Below are 21627 nucleotides of genomic sequence, written 5' to 3' on the forward strand. Positions count from 1 at the left end.
ACAGAGGACATTTAGGATTGGACAGCTGAGAGCGCTGCAGGACTGTAATAATAATCTCAAGTCCAGCTCACCTCAAACTCCAGGTACTCGTCTCGCTGGCGGTACTCCTCCAGCTCGCGCCCTTTGACCTTGCGGTCCGGAGGGTAGGAGCGCAGCTCGGCCAGTTCAGTGGAGAGAGTTCTGAATCGAGCTTCGTGGGATTTGACCTGCTCCTCCTGTAAAGCACAGCGTCGACACTGACATCACAACAAACACCCGCCCTCTTTAATTCTCTAAATGTTTCGCCTGTTTCATCCCGCTGCGTCGCCGACTCACACACCCACCTGTGCACCTGTTCTCCATCAGCTGCTAATCAGCTCTCCAACACATCCACCCGCCGCTTCCCCTCAGACACTGACTTTCTGTCTCTGCCTGCCTGCTGGGTCCCTTTGGCTTTATTCACCTCAGTTTGTTTTAAATTACAGACGCACTTGTTGTGATTTGTGTGAGCTGCAGCAACATAAAGAGAGAGTTTGGTTCTAAAACGACAATAATTCAGAAGATATTCACTTGTTTTGTCCAACTATCAGATAAACTCTGTAGTGTATTTTTTTACACACTGAGGATTTTCTGTATCACTCACACTGGAAACGACTGATGCTTCTACACAGAACTGTGAACCTTCTCGTCTCGTGAATCACTGAACCCCACAAATACCTCCAGTACTGATAGAGAGGAACGTATCACCGGTTCCCCTGCAGACAAAGCTGAATATTATGCAACAAAGTTCTGTTAATATTCTTGTTGTACTCAGAAAACGATCCTGATATACAAACCGAGCCCGTTCTGTCTCATGATGGCAGTAACACGCTCTCATAGCTTTGACTGCTATCAGGCCATTTGTTCATTAAATCTGCGTCGCAGACTGTAAACAACACACATCATGAATATGCTTCCGCTTTCATTTCACAGCGAATCGACGTGAGGAATGAAATGCCTGCGATCACAACCTCAAGCACAAACTCGTAATGTATTACTTTTGTGTTAAGTGGAATGCTGATTCATGAAAATTTAATTCTAATTACTCTACCATTATGTCTTGAAGATGAAAACGGCTGCAAGAACGAATCATTCTTTTGGCTTTGACAGATCTGTATCGGCTGGCCCTAATGAATTTCACAGGATCCTGGCCTTGACTCAGACCGGGTTCAGCCCCCTGGAGGACGAACATTAAGATACCTCGGGCAGCTTCGACGTCGTCCCCGGCAGCAGCGGCCGGCTGAACTTCTTCTGGGAGCCGATGGCCGCAGGGAAGGGAGGAGCTGAGAACATGGCGGCCACCGTGTTGATCCGTGTGATCCAAGACTGCATCTGCTCCGCGTTCCTGCGACGGATAATACACGCCCACACGTGCGCACACACACACACAGAGACAAACACACAACAGCATTTACACACACAGGAAGTGCACGATCAGCTCCTCGCCACGGCAGCACATGGCCAGCTTACAACATCAAAGGGATAATTATCAGAGAATGCTGCCTTGCTGTTGACAAAGAAATTGTTTTGGAGCCAATTAATGCGAGAGAGAAAAGGGCCTGTTTTACACTAACAGACCTATTAGGGGCCCATGAGAAATATCAGATTGAATCAGACAGCCTCGCTTAAATCTCCAGGGAGAGACCGACAGAGAGAAAGAGAGCTAGACAAAGAGGAGCGAGGCGGAAAGAGGAGAGAGGCGCAGAGAGGGGTACAGTATCTGGGACAAATGCAAGCTGCAACTGGAGCACAGAGCCTGTCCTCCAGGGGGCTGAAACATGTGGCCACTCGTGTGCCACTTCCTGATAACACACACACACACACACACACACCTCCACCTCGCTCTTCACACTCACAATACGTCCTGTTCAACATGTGTGTGTAGCGTCGATCCACACCGTGACCACATGTGCACAGCTGGCACCACATGTTGTTAGCCGAGGGTGAACGCTCAGCTGTGGTTCATGGCCAGAAGTATCTGGACTCCATATTTCACCCTTGGATCCCAAATCGTGGGCATGAATCTGCTGCTAGAGCAGCTTCTCCTGCTTCCTCCACATGTTCAGCCTGGCTGCAGAGCTTCAGTGAGGTCCAGCACTGATGTTGGGTGATAAAACCTGGCTCATCTTCAGTCCAGACTGAAAATTGTCTCTTTATGGATCTGGCTTTGTGTACAGAGTCTTTTCACAATAAAACAGGAAATGAACAAACACAAACTGTTGCCACAAAGCTGCCTATTGTCTAAAAGTGTGTTAACATGCACTTAAGTGAGTGGGTTACAGTCAGCTTCCACCAGCAAGCTCATTTCTTAAACTACGTGACAACAAGGTGCATGTAAATCAGGGTAGGGGATTAGAGAAACCTGGTTTCCCCAATTAAAGAATGCTGATTTCTTGGCCATGTGCAATACACAGGTATGTTTCTCCCCTGCAGCATACTGCAGGACTACTTGTTAATGCAGACACTGCAAGGAAAAGCACCACTCTGTTGCTAATGTGCTGCATGTAAACACAGATTTACAGAAACTTCACTGCATTTGAACACACCGATGGCATGTTGCAGGATTATTTCTTTCCCCTTCATGTGAAGCATGGGGCCGAGCCCGAACCTTGAAAAACAGCTCTACACAAACCAGCACATGAATGTGGATAAAGGCAGGGGTGTCCACATACTTTTGGCCACATGCTGTAGTTTGGATGGAGACTATATGTCAGAAAAAGAAACATGGCAGTCCTTCACGCTGACTATGGTATGTTATTGCTGTGTTTCCTCTAAAGATAAGTGCTATACAAACAAACTTCATTACTCTAACGACTGAGTGTATAATCCTCCTCGGTGTGAAACATGAAGCAGGACTCACGGTGCCTGGAACAGATACACCCTCCAGTCCGCCGTCCGCAGGTAGAACACGTTGGGCCTCTTGCTGTAGTCGGAAGCCTTCATGGCCAGAGAGTGGTGGATGGACACGGCGTTCTTCAGGTCCTCCTCAGAGAGCTGTTTGTCAGGCCGGTATTCTCCCTGGAAGGACAGTTAGAATGAAGAAATGAATGACATGACGAACACAAAGAGGCCTTAACGCTTATTAAGAACATATTTCAGTGGTGAGGGGGCAAAGAGCTGCATGCGCACTGAAAACTCCTGAAGAGCACAAATCTGTGGAGGGTGATTATTGTGCAGCGTGTTTATCCATCACATGTATGTAAGATGCTCATATAGAACTATAACAACTGTTTTCACCCTCGGCGGGCGTCTCTGATTCGTCCCTTCATGTTCACACCTCACATGTTGTGACCTGACACCCAAAAATGCCAACATGAAAAAAATACATACATTCAACAGCAAGTACTGTGTACAAAAACTTTAAAGTTTTCCCAAGTTAGAGCTTAATTAACTCTACAGGGATAGTATTTTTAGAAGGGTAATTTTCATGATTCCATCTGCTTCAGTAACGAAAACAAAACCTTAATTTCTTTGAGTGTTTGGCTTCAAAGGGACCCTGATAAATAATCCTGACCACTGTCAGGGTTGTAGATTCAGTTCATATGTACATATTGCATTATATCACTTTTTTGTTCTGTCCCCGATATTGAAAGTAAAACTTTTTGGGTGACATGATACAGACGAACACTCTGTTTGATTTCCACCGTCGGGAGAAACATTCACCTTCTGTTACAAATTTGTTGTTGGCATGAAAGTAAAACAGGATGTTTATGGAGATGCAGTCACAGGTTATTTTAAAGGTTGAATAATGAATATCAAGTACAAGCTGTTACAAACTGCTTCTCACACACACACACACAAATAAAATATACTCTATGCAACGTGAGTGACTCACTTTTTGCAGATAGAGAATTAGCCCTTTTAGGATGGCGTAGAAGGTTTTCCAGCCTCTCTTCCCTCTTGGTGCTGTGAGGAGAAAAAACTGTGAACGTTACACCTGCAGTTACGGACAAAGACACAAAATCATGCTCTTAGTTTTGTTTTTAGTTGCAGACTTTGGCAGGATACATCTTACTGAGGCCACGCTGCCCTGAAACCAACCTTAGTGAGGAAAATATATGAAACTATATTCTTGCACTTAAAGAGAGAATAACAGCAAAATCCATTATACACAATTTAAAATGAACAAAAAAAGCTGCTGTTTCAATAATATCACAACTTATAAAGCAGGTAATAACATTTGGTGAAACTTTATCAAGTATAAATATGTGTTTAACTGGCTCACATTTCTGTTTCCTGTGTATAAACTAATCCATCGACTCTCGTGAGTCGGAACGTTTTCACAGAGATGTTCGAGTTGATGACTGAAAACACTGCCGTGAAACTGGTGGTGACACAAGCTTTGGATAAGCTTCCTCCGGTCGGTCGGTCAGCTGTCGGCATGCTGCTCAGAAGGCGAAGATGAGGGTTAAATGGAGATGAATCAAAGCGAGAGAAGCTGGTGGATTTCGCCTTTTGCTGCTTCATTGTTGCTGCAGCGAACACCACAGAACAGCCAGTGTGGTTCTGGCTTTTAACTGGTTTTCAGATTAAAACCTTTATTTAAACCGCACTTCGCTGACACTTTCTACAGCACGTGTTTTAAAGTGCGATGCCACTGCAGCAATGGCAGCTTTCCTGTTTCCACCTTCAATCCAGATTTGTCTGTAACAGCCTCGATGCTTCACACTGCAGAAACTGAGCGGTGGTAGCTCCACTTACAAAATGCTGCAAAGCGAGGAAACAAGAGCAGACACAGAAACAACAGAAACTGTTTCCAGGGGACGCTAAAAAGCGATAAACACAACAATTTTAACCACCACCACCAGCCAACACACACACACCCGTGTGCACCTTCCTGGACATTGCTGCAGGATATCTCAACTCGGACATTTCTTATTCTACAGTTCCATTTTATTCGGTTATCTATTATTGATACTAAATTACACTGCAGGTATCAGTGTGTCTCCACGACTACAGGTAGCTGCTTGACGCTTTGATCATGAAGGTGAGACTACTCTATAAGCTATATAGGCTACAATATAGTGTAGAATTAAGTATTTATAGCATGTAGTTTAGAGTTTTATTATAGACGCGAGACAAAACTTGAAAAGGGGGGAGAGTGAGAGGAAAAGGTGCAATTACAAAAGTGACTTCAGCACCTCGGACAGCTCCTTGGATTTATCAACACACAGCCGTCGTGATCGGGGACATCGATTCTATAAATGAACCTCAGTCAGGCAAAGGATGGATGGATCAGCCCCCCCCCCCCCCCCCAGATCTCCTACGTGTGATATGATCAAAGGGTCCAAAACAGCCACAAAGTGGAAAAGTGTAACTGAGAGGACAGGCGGCGTACTTCTCTTGCCGTCCGAGTCGGCGTGGACTTTGCGGACCAGGAATCCGTTCTTGTAGAGCAGCGATCCAGAGGGCTCCGTCCCGTCCGACAGGGGCTTCCCGCTGCTGCCCACCCGCTTCATGGACCTGGAGGCGGTGGAGTCACACAGGCTGTCCCCGAGCTCCGAAAACGACTTCCGCAGCTCTTCCTCGTCGCTATGGAGACAAGAAACAGAAATAAATAAAAAACAAGATTCCATGGTGATCAACACTTATGTGTCATGTCTCATTAGCAACGCGAACGAACACATCATCATTCATCCTGTCCGTTTGCCTCTCACTCTGCGCCTGTTACACGAGGAGCAGCACAGGACACGAGGGCCAGAGATTCACACACTCGCTGGGAAACTTTCCTTTCATACGGGGCACATGAGTAATATCGCCGTCCTCTGCCGGCAGAGCTTTTGTTGCACAAGACATTTACAAAGCATCATGTATCGGGGGGAAACCTGAGCGAATGAACCGTCTTCAAAGCTTTAACTGTGTGTTTTCCTCTCGCTGTTCTCCTGAGAGGCCGTCCACTCTCCTTGATCAGAGAGCACCGCAGCAAAAGAGTGACACCATCTATCCTGCTCCAGCTTTGAGGTGAAAAACAGGGGCATCGTTACCCAGGGGGGCCACCTCCTCTCAGAAATGCAGACGCATCACTGTTACTCTTCCTCCTCTTGATGCTCACACGAAGCCTCGCAGAGGTTTCTCCTCGCAACACAAACTCAGGCTTCAGAGCCTCCCGGCAGCAGAGAGGAAGCTCCTCGCTCCACATGTCAGGACAATCAGCGAGAAGCTTTTGTGGACATGTTGAATAGCATGAATGGAGCTCAGCAAACCTTATAGCACAGCAGTGCAGCAGACACTGGATACAGGCATGAGTTCTTTATGAACAAGGCTGAAACACGCCTAAAACATATGAATGAGCTCATTTTCCAGGAACACTTATGAATAATAATTATTAATGACTTTAATAAGTGTGTCCCAGCTGTGTGCATCACTTCTTTGGTTGGGTTTTCTCACTTTTCTGCATTTTTTCTAAATGCTTGTGTTTCCTGTAGCTGCAGCCTTGAGCTCTCAGAGCCACCATGAAAGCTTCAAACTCATTGACAAAGAACTCGGTGGAGAGCTTTGACAGCATCAGCAATAATAATATTAAGATATTTTTGTCTGTGATTTGTCCTTTTTTACTCATTTTCATTCTCGCCACCTGATCCAAACCAGTTCTGGTAAGCGCTACATGAATAAACATATTGTTTTTATTTCCTTTTTGACATATTCTCAGTTGAAAACAGCACAAAGTCAGTATATTTAATGTTTGACTCAACACAACTCTTCATTGATTTTTGTAAATATCTGCTGATTCTGAATCTGATGCAGCAACACGTTCCAAACAAGTTGTGACAGGAACAACTAAAGACTGGGAAGGATGTGGAACGCTCCAAAAACACCTGTTTGGAACGTTCCTCAGGTGTGGAACACTTTGTCAACAGTTCAGTTCAGACTTCTTTGGAATCAGGGATGTAAACAACAATTTTGGAAAGAAAATATGTAAGTTTGGTCACAACATGTCTGATCATCTGGTGCATGTTTGGTTAATTACTCTGATGAGTATGATGTCATCATAACTGACGGGAATAAAGGACAAAACTAAGCAAATAAGACCTTAAATGTAATAATCTGAATAATCCCTCAGTTCTAATTAAAAACTGGTCTAAAGATGAAATAAAGTTTACAGCAAAGCCAGCTCACATAAAGTGTGAATCTGGAGCTCTGACATGCCTCAGAATATGCTGTAATTTACCAGACTCCATTCTTTATTACAGCCAGTTTTGTTGCTGGTGGAGTTGGGGTCTGTGTGCCGGCTGCACAACGCTCATTAGAAACGGGCCTCGAGGAGCCATCTTTGTAAATGAGGAGTCTGATGAGCTGCTGAGTTCTGACTGTTTCACTGCAGCTTTATTTCTTGTTAACTACCCTCGTGTGCACTGTGTGTATGTGTGTGTGTGTTTGAAACAAGTCTCTTTATGTCTTTTCTAACTCTTCATCCAAAGGGGAACAGTACATTTATGTTTTTGTTTCGAAGATGAAAGATTTTTGCTGCACCATCCAACTTTGTTTTTATCGTATATTTTGTCGACTGACCACTTTTTCTATTGCAACGTTTCATTTAATTACTGTTTTATTTTTATTTTATTATTTTTAATTCTGTATCCTTATTATTTGCTTATCACCAGCGCTACCTTTCATCTGTTTTTTCAGCATTACTGTAGAAGTACTGTATATGTTACAGTGTATTATAAACAGAAAATAAGTATTTGTATTGTATTTGAACGTCAGACAATACGTACTTTACACATAGCTACAGCGGTGCTAATCCCATTCTCCTGTAAATAATCCCTTACAATGCTCTGTATGAATTCTTTTAGTGCTTTTAAAGGGATTTGTCACATTAGGAGATGATAGATGCTTTAGGCTACAGCACCAAGTGTCTCTGCATCTGCCTGGTGAGGTAACATGGCAATTCCACTTGTTACCTCACCAGGCGGCACCCATGCAAAAGTTCAGCCCGAAAATAGAATAATGGCTGGATGCCGAACCCCCCCGAGACCACGCTATGAGTAACCAACAGTACATAACAGCAGTTAACCCCGTGCAGGAGCCAGAGAGAGAAAGGGAGGCAGAGACGGAGCCAATGAGCATCTAGCCTGTTGCCTGGTAACTGCTGGCCTGCCTGAATCCCATTCTACACAGATACAAAGTGGAGAGGAGCTGGAGAGTGGGGGGATGGATGGAGGAGAGAGATAGAGAGAAGTGAGGAGACAGAGACGGAGGGAGGGGGGGGAAAGAGAGCAGAAGAAAAAAAAAAGACAAAGATGATCCTTCTCAGATGGCAGAACATTATCCACAATGATATGAGTGAGATGGGAGGAAAGAGAAGAGGAGAGGAAAAGAAAGGAAAGGAAAAAGTAAAAAGAAAAGGAGAGGAGAGGAAAGAAAAAAGAAATTAAGAGAAATTTTAAGGAAAAGTGGGGAGAGGAGTGAGGATGAGGAAGAGGAAAGGACACGAGAGGATGGGAAAAGAAAGGAAACAAAAGAAAGGAAAGGAATGGATCTGAGAGGAAAGAGAAGAAATGAACGAGGAGAAGGAGAGGGGATGGCTAACTGCTAGGCTAACCAGTTGAAAGAAGTGCATGCTGGGTACTTTGTGCTGATGTTTCCACATCAGTAGCCAATGGAAACAGATTTACCGCGTTTCACCTGTGACTCTGAGTCAGACGGCAAAAACACTCCAAACACAGTCAAGTGAAAGAGGACATTAATTCATCCATACACATCCACTCTTATACATGGCAAAGCATTTCCTCATTCACTCACATGTTCATCACATCACACCTTTGTATCATCCAGAGAGGCTTATTTTCAAACAGGACGTGATTGGTGCTTATTTATAACATGCAGAGTGTGTTTAATAGTGTTTAATATGATGAAAAAGCTAACATCACACCAGGTATTTGGTTCACGTTCACCAAATGATTCTTTTTTTCTTCAACACTTTAGAGACTTATTTTAACACATGCAGCCACACAATAACTTTGCTTATATACAGCAGCCTAAAATTGTCCAAATTTTGAATGAAATCTGGTTGAGGATTGAGTCAATAACACTAAGAATTTGTCAGTTTTTTGTGCTTGACATTTTGAGTACTCAGTGTCACAGACGTATTTCAGTCAGTAGAAAAACAGCGAGTTTCGACCCCCCGCCCCGCTGTTCAGTGTCATATGATGCAAGTGCATGGCACGCAGTCTGCTCTGCTGCTGCAGGTGAGAGGTAGCGGCAGCAGACAATGGGAAGACGGGATGATTGGAGCCATAGAGGGAGGGGGAGAGAAGGGATTAGCAGAATAAAAGCAATAATAGAGCAGATGGGTCTCGTCCGTCCCCCCTCCCTCATGGTCTGGACAGCGTGCTGCGTTCGCTGCTCATCATATCCTGCGCTCAAACGATCTCACCCTCTTTCCCCTGCATCTCTGACTTGTTGCGTCTCTCTTTCGCTGCACAATGCCCTCCGCCACCTCCCCCTCCGCTCTCCACCCCCGCTGCTGACTGAGGAAGCATGTGTGTACTGTATACGTCTGTGTTGCATGTGTGTGTGTGTGTGTGAGTGAAGAACATGTGGGTGCATCCAACTGCACCGTCGAGAGTGGCCATGTGCGTGTCTTTTCTCTGTGGGGGTGTGAAACAACATCCATCGCTGTGTTTTGTGTTGTGTTTCTCATTGCAAAAATACACGTACTGTGTTTGTACTGCGTGCCCACACACAAACACACACACACACACACACACACACCTGTAATGAGATGTACATGCCAGATTTCACATATACAGTTTGTATTCATATTATCACAGCGAGCAGTTTGTTTTAGTGTCTGAAATCACACCTCTATCACAGGCCTTCAGCTATACTGTGTGGAGGTGGAGAGTGTGTTTTTTAAAGCCTCAATCTGGGAGTAAATTAGTAAATCAATGCATCTATATATAGAAGAGAGTGGAATATACACTTTTTTGCGCTGTGATTACAATTTTCAAATTGCAAATTGCACAAACCGGTGGCAAACGTTGCACAAGGACAAACAAAAGCAGCCTTCACAGCTCCAGAGTCAACACCGAGCTGAAGTGTATCTGTCCCAGGGTGTTAGTCCTTGTGTTGTGATCTCCGTCAATGAGTGTGCAAGTGAAGAAATGTCCTCTGTGCGATGAAGCATGCATCAATTAAGCATGCAGAGTGTGAAAATGGTGGCAAAAGTGACTCTGCTCTGCTTCCAAACAGGGTTTGCAAAGCAGAACTCCACCGCAGACAGAATTTACTCTATTTCAATGATCTCGGCCGGCTAAAATATTAAAACATGAACATGTGCAACTCTCTGCTGCCAAAACAACGACAAACCCAGACTTGCTGTGGGCTGAATCTCTTAATCTGAAACTCATTTTGTTTGGAGGTGGATTCTCTCTTTGCTTGACGGTGTTTACGTGTCTAAAAATGACATCTTTTCTATCCCCGCGTGGCCTCTTATGCGGTGGCAGTGTTTAAATAGCTGTCTATATGTCATTGGAGATGTTTGAACTGGATTGCCTGCCTCTCTGTGGATCTCCTCCTCGATCTGCTCCTCTGACCACTTTTATTCAGCTGCTTCGGGAGCGCTGCTGCAGCTATTTTTGGAGAGGTAGTGGGAGGCTGTGGTCACACCTTTGTACAGGATGCAGGTAAAGAGCCATTTAAATGGAGTTGTCTCTCTCTCTCTTAGTCATTGTCTCTTTCTCTCTTTTTTTTTTGCTTTCCGTGTTCACACATACATGCACACATACATACAAATGCATTTCCTGTGTACATTTGTATGTACAGTATATCCATCTGTTAGTGTGTGCGTGTGTTTGCTGCTGACAGAACACGGGGAGGAAAGAGCAATGCGGTAGCTATGGAGTCGTATCCATGGTGCCGTAACTATGGCAACAAAGCTTGGAAAGCTAGTGACTTAATTGGCATCTCTGAGGCGCTCTGGAGCTGTGATCCAGAATAGCAACCCTTGACACACTAATGTTTCCTTCACATGCCAGACAACACTCATGCCATTAATGTGGACACTAACAAGTTAATCAATATCCCTTATTGTTTCCTGTCCTTCAGAACAATGAGTGTGTGTGTGTGTGTGTGAATGTGTGAGTTTAAGGTGAATCACATCAACATGAAGGTGATGTAGAATGACTTACAGTGTCCATTGCAGCTTCTGGTTCTTGATTGAGTTGTAGAGAGCCTGCACCGGAAAACAAGAAAATCACATTTTCAGACAAACCTGACAAATATCAGCAATGTTCAGCTACGCTCAATCGGCAATTTGATCAAATATTACAGGGCGGGGGGGGGGGGGGGGGGGGGGGGGGGGGGGTTATTGTGGTTTTCTGTGAAGCTGCACAGTAAGCAAGCTCAATTGTAAATAAATTGCACTCAGAGAAATGTCATCCCCGTTCACGCTGCTCAAACTGCCCTTTGCCTGAGCTTAACTCACTTTCTTTGACAAACAATCCATCAATCATCCAATCAGTCAACCACCACAACATCAGTTACAAAGCCATTATCTGCCAAGCACCCGGCCTGTCGAGCAAATCAATCGACCGATAAATAATTCAGACTTTGACGCAAACGCATCGATCCGTGCGAAGCTAAATCAAGTTACAGCTTCGGAACAAAAACACAGAAATACATTAAAAAGTAAAACATGACAAAGACACAGCTGAGCTGGCTTCAAACATGAATCAATTAGTTGATCATTGACCGATCACTCGTCACAAAATTCTGATGATCAAACATAGTCTGGCTGGTTCCAGGTCCAGGAGCAACGTTACCACGTTGTGTGACTCAATAAATCAGGTTTAAGTCCACATTCAGAATTAGATGTTAGTACGTAAATATCTAAAAGTAACTCTAGAATTGAAAAAAAGTACCAAAAGTAAAAGTACTCATTATGCAAAATGTCTCCTCTTGGAGTGTAACGGAAAAGTAGTTTTATAGCTGGTTACCTTATGTACTGTAAAAAGTAAAATATTACTAATACTGTACTGTTAAAGTGTGAGTAACAGAAAATGGAGATACTCAAGTTAAGTACAAATACTTTTATTTACTTTACAAATTAAAACTGAGTCACTTTGCACCACTGTCACGGAGCGGATGAAATATCCTGATGTAGTACAATTCCTGCAAAATCAATGGAGAAACTGTCTATTGATAAAATCAGACAGGAATGTCAGTTTTTGGCTGATCATCAAGCTTAATATCTGTTGAATGAAAGTAAATAATTTACTGTTGTACTGTATGAACGGTGGTTGATGCAGGTATATCTCCAGTTGTACCTATACTGTGGGTTAACATGCAGCATTGACGCCACGTTAGCTCCGTGTATCACTGAAACAGAACTGCATGTATCTGCATGTACGCTCATTTCTGCAAACTTTATCTGGGTTATGTTTATGCTTTTTCACCTTCAGCTCCATCTCCACGCGCCCGTGATTGGACTCTCTTCTTTGTACCAGTTTTGATCTTTTTTTTTGGGTCATTGTTTCGTCTCTCTGGAAAAACACTCTTTTACTTCCATCATCATCACAATCAACAGAAAAAAACTAGAGAGTGATACAGCAGGGAGAAGACGAGAGAGTTTAATGAGGGAGCTGGTCGACGCTGCGTCTCGGCTCTGAAAGGCTTTACAGACGCTGAAGACCTGCAGACCCTCCTCCTCCTCGCTGACACCGGCCGCTAACGGCTGAACGAGATGCGGCGAGTCAGTTTCACAGCTGGTCTGCAGCTGGAGAGGAGACAGCACGAAGCCATCAGACTGTCCTGTTTAAGACTCATATCGAGGCAGCTGATTGGCAGCTGTGAGGCGATGAAGAGGACACTTCCAGGCACTTCATCACGATCTCGTTCACCTCTGAATTCCTTGTAGACCAACACCTCTTGTCCTCTCCGAACACGCTCAAAATTGCCATGTGGTGGAAGAAACCGCACACTCAGCTAAAATCAATCACCTTCCATTACATTCCTTTGATTAAGGACCGGCTGCCTGGATCCTGCTCTACACGTCCAACCTGTTATGAATATCATTTTGTTGCATTGTGACTTTGAGTCAGTTGAAATTGCATTTATAATGGGGTTTGATTCGCCGTGTCTAATCAGGTTCATTTCCAGAGTTTTCTCAGAGACAGCGCCTAATCAGAAATACTTCCACAGAGTCATGAATATTAATGACTATCCGTACGGATTTAGTTCTGGTTTCCATACGCTCCACTGTAAAATCTTAGCATTCAAACTATGTTTCAAACTAAATGTGCTCATACATTTTAATTCAGAAACACAGCTGAGCTTCCCGGGATGTCGGAGACGGACAATTTCAAAGTGGAAGACTTTGAAATTGCTTCTGTAGCACAAATCTGGGCTTTATCAAATATTAACAGTGACTTTGTAAGCTGTGAAAGTTTACAGATCTGCCACAACAGCAACATATTCTGTCGACCGAAGTTCATCGTGTATAAGTGAAGAAAACTGCTTCATTTTCAAAAGAAACTAGAAGGAATTTATCCTGCAGCCAAAGTGACAATAGAGGGAGTGTAAATATGATTATTTATACATGATGAAGCAATTAACACATACACAGTCTGCTGGAACTAAAATATAGATTCATCTGCAGAATATTTTCATCATTTTTCATTTGGTTTATGTTCAAAAATATTTAATAAATGCTCAAAGGTGACGTTATCTAATTGCTTGTTTTGTCCGACCAAGAGTCCCAAAACCCAAAAGATATTCAGTTTACTGTCATATAAAACAAAGAAAAGCAGGAAATCCTAAAACGCTTGGAGCTGGAGCTGTGAAAGTTGCCATTTGAGCTTGAAAAATGTTTTTAACATCCATACACGTCCATATAAACGGTTGCAGATTATTTTTCTTTTGATTGACTCAACTCTATCAGTGATGACGACAGCTGTAAGGGTGGTGAATGTTATTATCTTCTCTCATGAACTTTTTCTCATGTTTCTATATTTTGCCTGAGCCAATATGGAGCAGATTCAGCACAAGTGAGTTTATCTGCTGAGCTCTTCCTTAAGAACATTTTTTCCAAACAAATAAATAAATAAAATTAAAATCACCCCTTCCTGTAAATCCTGAGGGAACACACAGCATCGACAGCAGAGGGACGCTGTGGGTTTAAAGCCAGGACACTAAAGACGGAGGTAAATAAATAAAACCCGCAGCTGGAGGCGGAGCATCTATCAGTCGGACTCATTCAGTCCGGAGGCTCATTGAGACGAGGATGGATGTTTGTCACCTTCACCGACTTGCTTCATCAACGTCACCGAGTACCAGCAAATGAGAGCCATCAGCTTTGAGTGGTGGCTTTCCACCGCGTGCTGCTGCGAGCTGTGCCGTGCGGCCAATCAGAACCGGCGGCTCCATATGCAAAGCGTGGACGGTCAATCAAACTGTAACACGACGGCACGACGGGATTTGTAATAATGTGTTAATGGTTTGTTTTATGTGGAGGATTATAAGCTGAGCAGCAATAAGGAACAAAACATCCACAATGAAAACCTCACCAGACCGAATGAGAACGAGAACGAGCTGTTATTCAACGCTATGAGGGGACAGACAGCGTTTGTTATGACATGTGTCACACTGGCATGAAATAAAGTTGTAAAAATGATTCATCTCTGGACTGACTGAGACTGAAGCCGCAGCACTTCAGTGATACATGACGTAGAAAAGTAACAGGAACACTTTCAGTACCTTCCTCCTCTTTCTGGCCTGGGGGTGATTCTGGCCGTCCTGAGCTTTGCCCAGCAGGTCTGGAAACACCAGGGGCTTGAGCGAACGTGAGCGTGGGGTTCTGGGATAGCGGAACGGGTCCATCATCCGGAAGTCCCTTCCGTAGCGCACGGTGCAAAGAGAGCGTGAGCGTAGGCGCCCCGCAGAGTGCAGGCTGTTAACACCGATCATGGTCGGGGACGATGGCGCATGGATCACACGATCCAAAAAACGCTGCACGTTCAAAACCTGCTCGAGCGGTTCAGTCTTTATTTTTAGGTCCTGCAGAGATCACGGTTGAAAAAAGTTTGATCCAAAGAGATAAAAGAAGTGTGAAACGAGGCTCGTCTGATGTGGACGCCGTCCAGAAGAGGCTGGAAGTGAATTCAGCTGTTACAGAAAGCAGCCGGTGATGAGCGGAGACCGCAGAGGGAGGCAGCACATCATCAGGCTGCTGTCGAGGCGGTCAGCGGCACCGGCGGACCGAGCTGTCAGCAGGCGTCAAACCCCAACGCCTTGATCAACGCCCACCAGGCAACACCGGGACACCCACCTGACGCTGAATTATTGATAAGGCAGCCATGTATTATGGATGCACAGAAACGACTCCTTTGCTGCCACGAGAAGGCGAGGCTTCAGGTGGAGGTGCAACAGATTCCTCCAATGTGAGTGCTCGGGCTGCTCTACGAAGTTTACAAGGGGGCTACACTGCAGTTCAAGGCGTGAAATCTGTCATTTCTCCAGGTGACCGTGTAGAAGCACACTCTGTCTACACGGACTCAACAGGACACGAGCCTCTGCCAAGTTACCAAAAGGTGACACCTGTCCAGCTGCCACCTTTTAGCGAAAGCCAATGACGGCACGCCACCGAGATGAATCCGTTAACATGCACTCACAGGTACACACACACACACACACAGACCAAGCTGACACTCTCACAGATGGTATGAAACACTGGCAGAGGTGTGAGCGGACAGCCAGCATGAAACAGATGGGTGCAAAATGTGGAAACGTGGAGGTAAAAAACACACACAAACGCACAATAAGCTGTATTCTGCTCACATGAACACAAACACACAGCTAAACAGACAGTGCAGGGGGGGCGGGAGGGAGGGACGGCCGCCCTCGGACTTCAGAGCAGGGATTCCAAAGAGCGCCCTCGATGTCGTCACGAGCCCACGGATACGATATAAACAAAATAAATTAAAGAGGAGAGGACACTACAGAGAGGAGGCAGAGGAGCTGAGATCTGGCCCAAAAACGACGAGCGTTCCTGTTGCTCCCACAGTAAAATGGTTTCCATCAGTTGTACAGTCACAGCGCTGATTGTCAGATTCACTCCCTCACTTCTTCCCTCTGCTCTCCGTCCATGTGTGGAGGTCTGCTGTCACTGTTTACTCCGTCACCTCCATCTGTGATCCACTTCTCACTCACTGTTTTCTCTCAGACTCTCTTCAGTCTCTTCCCGTCGCACATTCGGCGGTTGTGGGTGTTTGAGGGAAAAAACGTCGCTCTCCTGCCGCTCTGATGCCTTTCATACCTTCCTCGCCTTCGTTTTGTGGATCTGCGGTTTGTCGCTCTGTTGCAGCCTTTCCGGCGGCGTTTCTTCTCTTCTCCCGGCTGCCGCCGCTCCTGGTGCGGAGGAGGAGGAGGAGAGGAAGGAGAGCTGGCTGCCTGGATCGCGGAGTGAAAAAGAAGCTGATAGAGACGGTGCGCTCCCTCCCTCTCTCTCTGCCTCCCTCTCCCTTCGCTTCGTCAATGCGTACCTCCCTCCCGCCCTCCCTCCTTCTCTCAGTCATCAGCAGCAAATCACAGCTCCCAAAAGCCTCTTCTGTGCACACACACACATTCACACATGCGGGCCAGCTTACACACAACATGCACGCTTTTTAAAAAATAGACTCGCAATGGTAATTAGCATTCAGTGGCGGTCTTGTGGGAGCGAGCGGGAAGAGGAGACGGAAAGAAACGTGCAAAGATTTGGCAGCACAAGGACAAAATGTGTGTGTTCAGCTACTGAATTAAAGGAATAGTTCAACATTTTGGGAGGAGGGCGTATCAGCTTCCTTTGTGAGAGCGAGAGGAGAAAATTAATGTCCGGTCTATGTGAGCTGGAGTGAGGGCGTGGTTAGCCTAGCTTAGCATAAAGACTGGAAGCAAGGGGAAGGAGCTAGCCTGGCTCTATAAATACGCCTTGCTCCGTGTTTATTAACAGAAATGTTATACAGTTATTAGTGGGTTCAGATCTGAACTCTGGACCCTTCTACGTAACTTCATTCTTTTGGGCCACTTGGGGGCAGCAGAAGCAAACATCACCTTTCAGGAACATGAGGTGACCTTGTTAGCACGTAGCCGCCTATTTGCACGCCCACCAGATGCAGAGTGCCATTAGAATTTATTTAAGAGACTCCTGATGCAATTTTTAATATTCACTCTGCTTTGGTCTCCACCTCGTCCTGTCTCTTCAGCAGCTAACTGCTCCACTATGTTCACCAGCTAGTTGCTAACTTTGTCAGACAATAAAAACAATGCTAACAAGACTTCATCAAACCAGTAAAGAGCGGAAAGATGCTAAAGCTGCAGAGTTGCGTGATAATTCTCTGCTCCTTTTATATCACCTGTTGTCAAGTGATCGATTGTTAAACCAGCAGTAGACATGTTTTGCTTTGACATATCACTATGAAGCATGAATATTGATGCACTATAGTACTCACCTGGAAACACTGTGAGGGACTGAAAAGTTGTCTGTTTCCACATTAGTATGAAAATGTTGATTATAAGCGGGTTAATGTACAGACATGAGCTTTGTACTGTAATTTAATCATCTCATGCTTCGTAAAGATGAAAGCAAAAAGGTGTAAAATTTAAAAAATGTTGAACTATTCCTTTAAAAGTTCTACAAACAAGCCAAAGGTTAGTGTGTTTGTGACTGAACGCCTTCAAAAAAGCAATATGCCTACAAAAAGTCCTTTATCATAACACACAGATTTATGGCATCAAGTGATTAAATGAATATTTTCTCTGCATTCAGTGAATCTATTTCCAACCCAGATCACAAAGATCACTGTAAGTGCCATGAAACTGACTTGGAGCCAGATCTTAAAATTCCTCTTGATGGTTAAAACTAAAAAAAAAACAACCAAACAGCGGCGTCATAATGAGGCCGAGTGAACGCAGGAAAGAGAAATGAGGCGGCAGAACAAACGAATGAGGTGTTTCCTCAAGAGAGGCTGGTCAAATAGAATTATTGACATGAGAGTGAGTAACAGGGAGGACGTGAAAACAAACATCTGGAGCTGCGACCGGAGATTTAATGATGGTGTCAGTCACAGACGATGGCCGTCGATTGGACCGATTTTAATGGGATCAAGAGTGCTCAGTTTCTCAACGTTACCCAAAATGTGTCTCAAGCAGTCTGAGAGGATCTAGTGGACAAATTACAAATGATTTGGTTTAAGATTAGGTGATTTTAACTTTTTTGAGACAACGTTACGAGGCTGCGTTTGTGCTGAGGCCACTTTGTCTGTCCCACAAGCTAACTGCTAAGCTAACTGAGAGTTTTCTGTTGGAAAAATGTGATCTGAGTGAAATCCAAAGTAACTGGGTCTCTACTTCTCCACGTCCAATTCAGCTGTTGTGATGGTAAATTTGCGCCGTTTGGACGGCGTCCCTTTGAGGGGACGGAGAGACAGAGGGTCCTTATCGTAGTTTGTCAGCTGTTCCACCGTTCACTTTCATCTAATCCCCTCAGTCTGAGTATAAACTGCCCCCCACCAGAGGAAGGGTCTGTATACAGTAATGACAGATGAGTCCATGGTACAAAAACATCTATTAAATAACATTTTTGTCCAGTTAGCAACTGAGCTAACAAGCTAATGAGTACGTTTGGAGTTTTATTTACCCTCTTTAATAACGTTTTTTTAATGAATGAAATGGTGCACAATGACGAGAAAAGCTCCAGAACGCATTGTGACTGATTAGCGTTAGCCCGTCAGCTAGCTAGCATTTTAGCAGTTAGCAGTCCATTTGCTGGCCCTGTAAGTTACAAAGCTTCTAGAGCCAAATATCTAGCAAAGACATGCAGATTAGTTTTACTGGTGTTTGTTTCCAGCTGATCCAAGAGCCTTTTTCAATGGTTTATTTATTATAGCTTCATTAAAATCAACACATTTGGAGATACATGGTTTTCCCAGGAAGAAACAGTGGATGAAAACAGTGTTTCACGCTCTACTTTTTCTGTTCCCTTTTATTTTGGGGTGTTTTAAATACTTAATGTGCCTGAACCTCTTTGTGTAAAGGACTGTACCTGCGTATTTCTGTATTTCATGCTCCCGCTTTGCTAGATTTAAAATGTCACAACAGAAGTTTAATGCAACTGTGAAGAAACGGGAAGAAAAGCCCCACATGACAAGTGTCTGTCTCCTGACGTGCACCGTCAGGTGGACACGTCGGCGAGCTGACATGTGACTCCCAGTGACTCTATCAGGAGGGAAAAGACAGGAACATCAGTGAGCTGGGGGAGGGGAGCTAACCTTTGACTGCAAAGCCCGAACGACCTGCATGAAGACGACAGGAGGTGAAAGCTTTGGTGCTGACAGTTTCTGTCACTGTGGGCGGCGGCAGCTCGTGGTTTTAAACTTAAATCCCCAAGAAAACCACCACAGTGCCTCTGAGCAAAGCACTTAACCTGGAGACACTCCAGTGAAGCTGGGTCACTGCAGCAACACCTGAGCAACGAAAACACGTCGAGACGACGGCAGAAAGAAAAACGAATGATGCTTTTGTTAGCTCACGCCCTCCATCAGTTTTCCCCCTCCCTCTCTTCATCCCACTCAATATTTCACATCCTGTCTAAATCTCTGCCGCCGTCCTTCGTTGAGTCCAGACAGCTCGGGGAGGGGGGGAGCGCATCCACAGCCTCCCGTCTCTGCTGACCCAAGCAGCTGTCTCTTCTTCACACTCCTTTTCACGACGTCCCTGCGCCCCCTTCACCTTCAGCAGCTCGACATTTCTTTATTCAGAGGAAGAAACCTGTCAGATTTGTGTCTCGCTGCAGCTTTTCCCGCTCTGGACGGCAGGTGTTTGATGCGTGTCTCAGTGGACAAATTCAAATATCGTAGATGCGCCTCAACACTGAGCACTTAAAACAGGGTCTCAAACTACATACATGCCAGGGGGGGCAGATCAAGCCTGTGAGATAATACGTTTGTTTGGACAGCAAACGTTTAATGTCTGTTTAGAATTTTTTCTAAACAGAACTTTTATTCTAAAACTTTTTTTTTATCAAATAAAAACATAAGAAAGCTTTTTACTATATTTCACATTTAAAGGATAATGCTGGAAATATTTATTACTGTCAACAAATTCCATGAAAAGCCCAAAGTGGTAAATCATCTCGATGCTGTCGGACTTCAGCCCAAAGTCCATTTGTTCCTTCTGCAGACATCTTCAAAAACACATCACAAAATACATACTTTTAATTTTAAAAATGTCTTAGCAATTCTCTTAAAAAGCTGGATGCTGCAGTTTTTACCAAACACTACTCAGAGAGGGAGGAAATGTTGGTTTTGTTGGGGACTATTTTCAACGGCGGATTAATACGCATTTGGTGCGCCGGTGAATGTTCTGCCAGCAGGGCAGTGTATGTGGGATTGAATGATAAAAAAAGTGTTTAAGGTTTAAAGTTTTTGGACCACAATAAAGCCCTATGACACAGAGAAATAAGATTTTATCATTAATATTATTATTATTATTATTATTATAGTTGGAACCGATCCGATCCAGCATCGACATTTGATGCCAACTCTGACGCAATCCACGAAACCTCAGATTGAAGCCACTGATCCAGATTCGTCTGCTTGTTACTGCTTCTGATTGTGGTTTTTGATATGTTTGTAGATATTTATTTCTCTACACTTTCATTTCAAATATTCACTTTGAGAACATCATGAAGGAGTTGTTAATTTGGACTCTTTCAGATTCTCTTCTTGCTTTTGATCTCATGGACAGAAACACTTGCTGATAGTTGAAAATGCGTTGCTGTGCACTTGATCTGTTTTGATCTGAGCAGTTCTCACTCATACGCCTGTTTGTAAGTGAAGCCTACTTAACATTAATGTACACATTACAGTTAAATTTGTGTAGTATTTGCTACTTTAATAAGAAGTGCTGTGTGGTGTAGTACAGCTTTATGTGACCTTAAACATAGTAATTGATTAGACGTTGAATACTTGATAAATCCATCGCTGGATTTTGGTTTCTGTGAAATAAAGGTTGACCTGGAGCACCCACAGATTTAAGAGAAGTGGACCATTCATTATATTTTCATGCAGTTTAATGTGATTCTCCATGAATAAAGCAACATTACTCGACTAAACATGCAGGGCAGTGTGCCTCAAGAGGAAGAGGAGCCCCTGTAGGAGAGGACAATCTGTCCCGCGGTGCTTCAGCACAGTTTGAGAGTCAGTTTTAACGGTGATATTTTCTCTCTGAATGTGTGTGTTAATGGTTTCAACTGTCTTTGATTTCTCGCCCTCCTCAGACTTGACCTGCTCGTCTTCGGCCAGGCCGTCGAGCGCTGGCGCTAACGCTCCCGTGCAGATTTCAGACACGTCCATAGCTGGGCGACACATGCAAGAATGATTTCTTCTCCCTCATTTACAAAAACAAGTAAGTCATCCGTCTTTTCCCTCGCTATCGACGCTGCTGCGCAATCGATAACATCAGCGCACCTAATTACTGTTTGAAGAGCGCAGCTCGCCGTCTGATTGAGCCGTACAGCATTTTCATTTCAGCAGAATTTGTTCTCTTCTCTAACGCGGGCTGGTAACCTACTTCAGTGCATCATTAGCTCCTACTTCAAGCTCTAAGCCCTGAGCAGTGCTGAGGAGAGAG

The 21627-nt window shown here is 44.4% G+C and overlaps 1 protein-coding gene across 1 annotated transcript in view; it reads right to left on the reverse strand.

The window, feature by feature from the left end:
• The window catches only part of LOC121624470 (PH and SEC7 domain-containing protein 1-like), a 43569-nt gene that overhangs the window by 4674 nt on the left and 17268 nt on the right, over positions 1 to 21627 (reverse strand). Inside the window, exons 8-13 of the mRNA XM_041962135.1 lie at positions 11151 to 11194; positions 5357 to 5550; positions 3854 to 3924; positions 2879 to 3036; positions 1219 to 1363; positions 72 to 215 (exon numbers count right to left, since the gene is read on the reverse strand). Coding sequence (XP_041818069.1) covers positions 72 to 215; positions 1219 to 1363; positions 2879 to 3036; positions 3854 to 3924; positions 5357 to 5550; positions 11151 to 11194 — 756 coding nt within the window. The remainder of the gene's footprint in view (positions 1 to 71; positions 216 to 1218; positions 1364 to 2878; positions 3037 to 3853; positions 3925 to 5356; positions 5551 to 11150; positions 11195 to 21627) is intronic.

The sequence above is a fragment of the Chelmon rostratus genome, chromosome 21, assembly GCF_017976325.1.
Source record: "Chelmon rostratus isolate fCheRos1 chromosome 21, fCheRos1.pri, whole genome shotgun sequence".
Taxonomy (NCBI): Eukaryota; Metazoa; Chordata; class Actinopteri; order Chaetodontiformes; family Chaetodontidae; genus Chelmon; species Chelmon rostratus.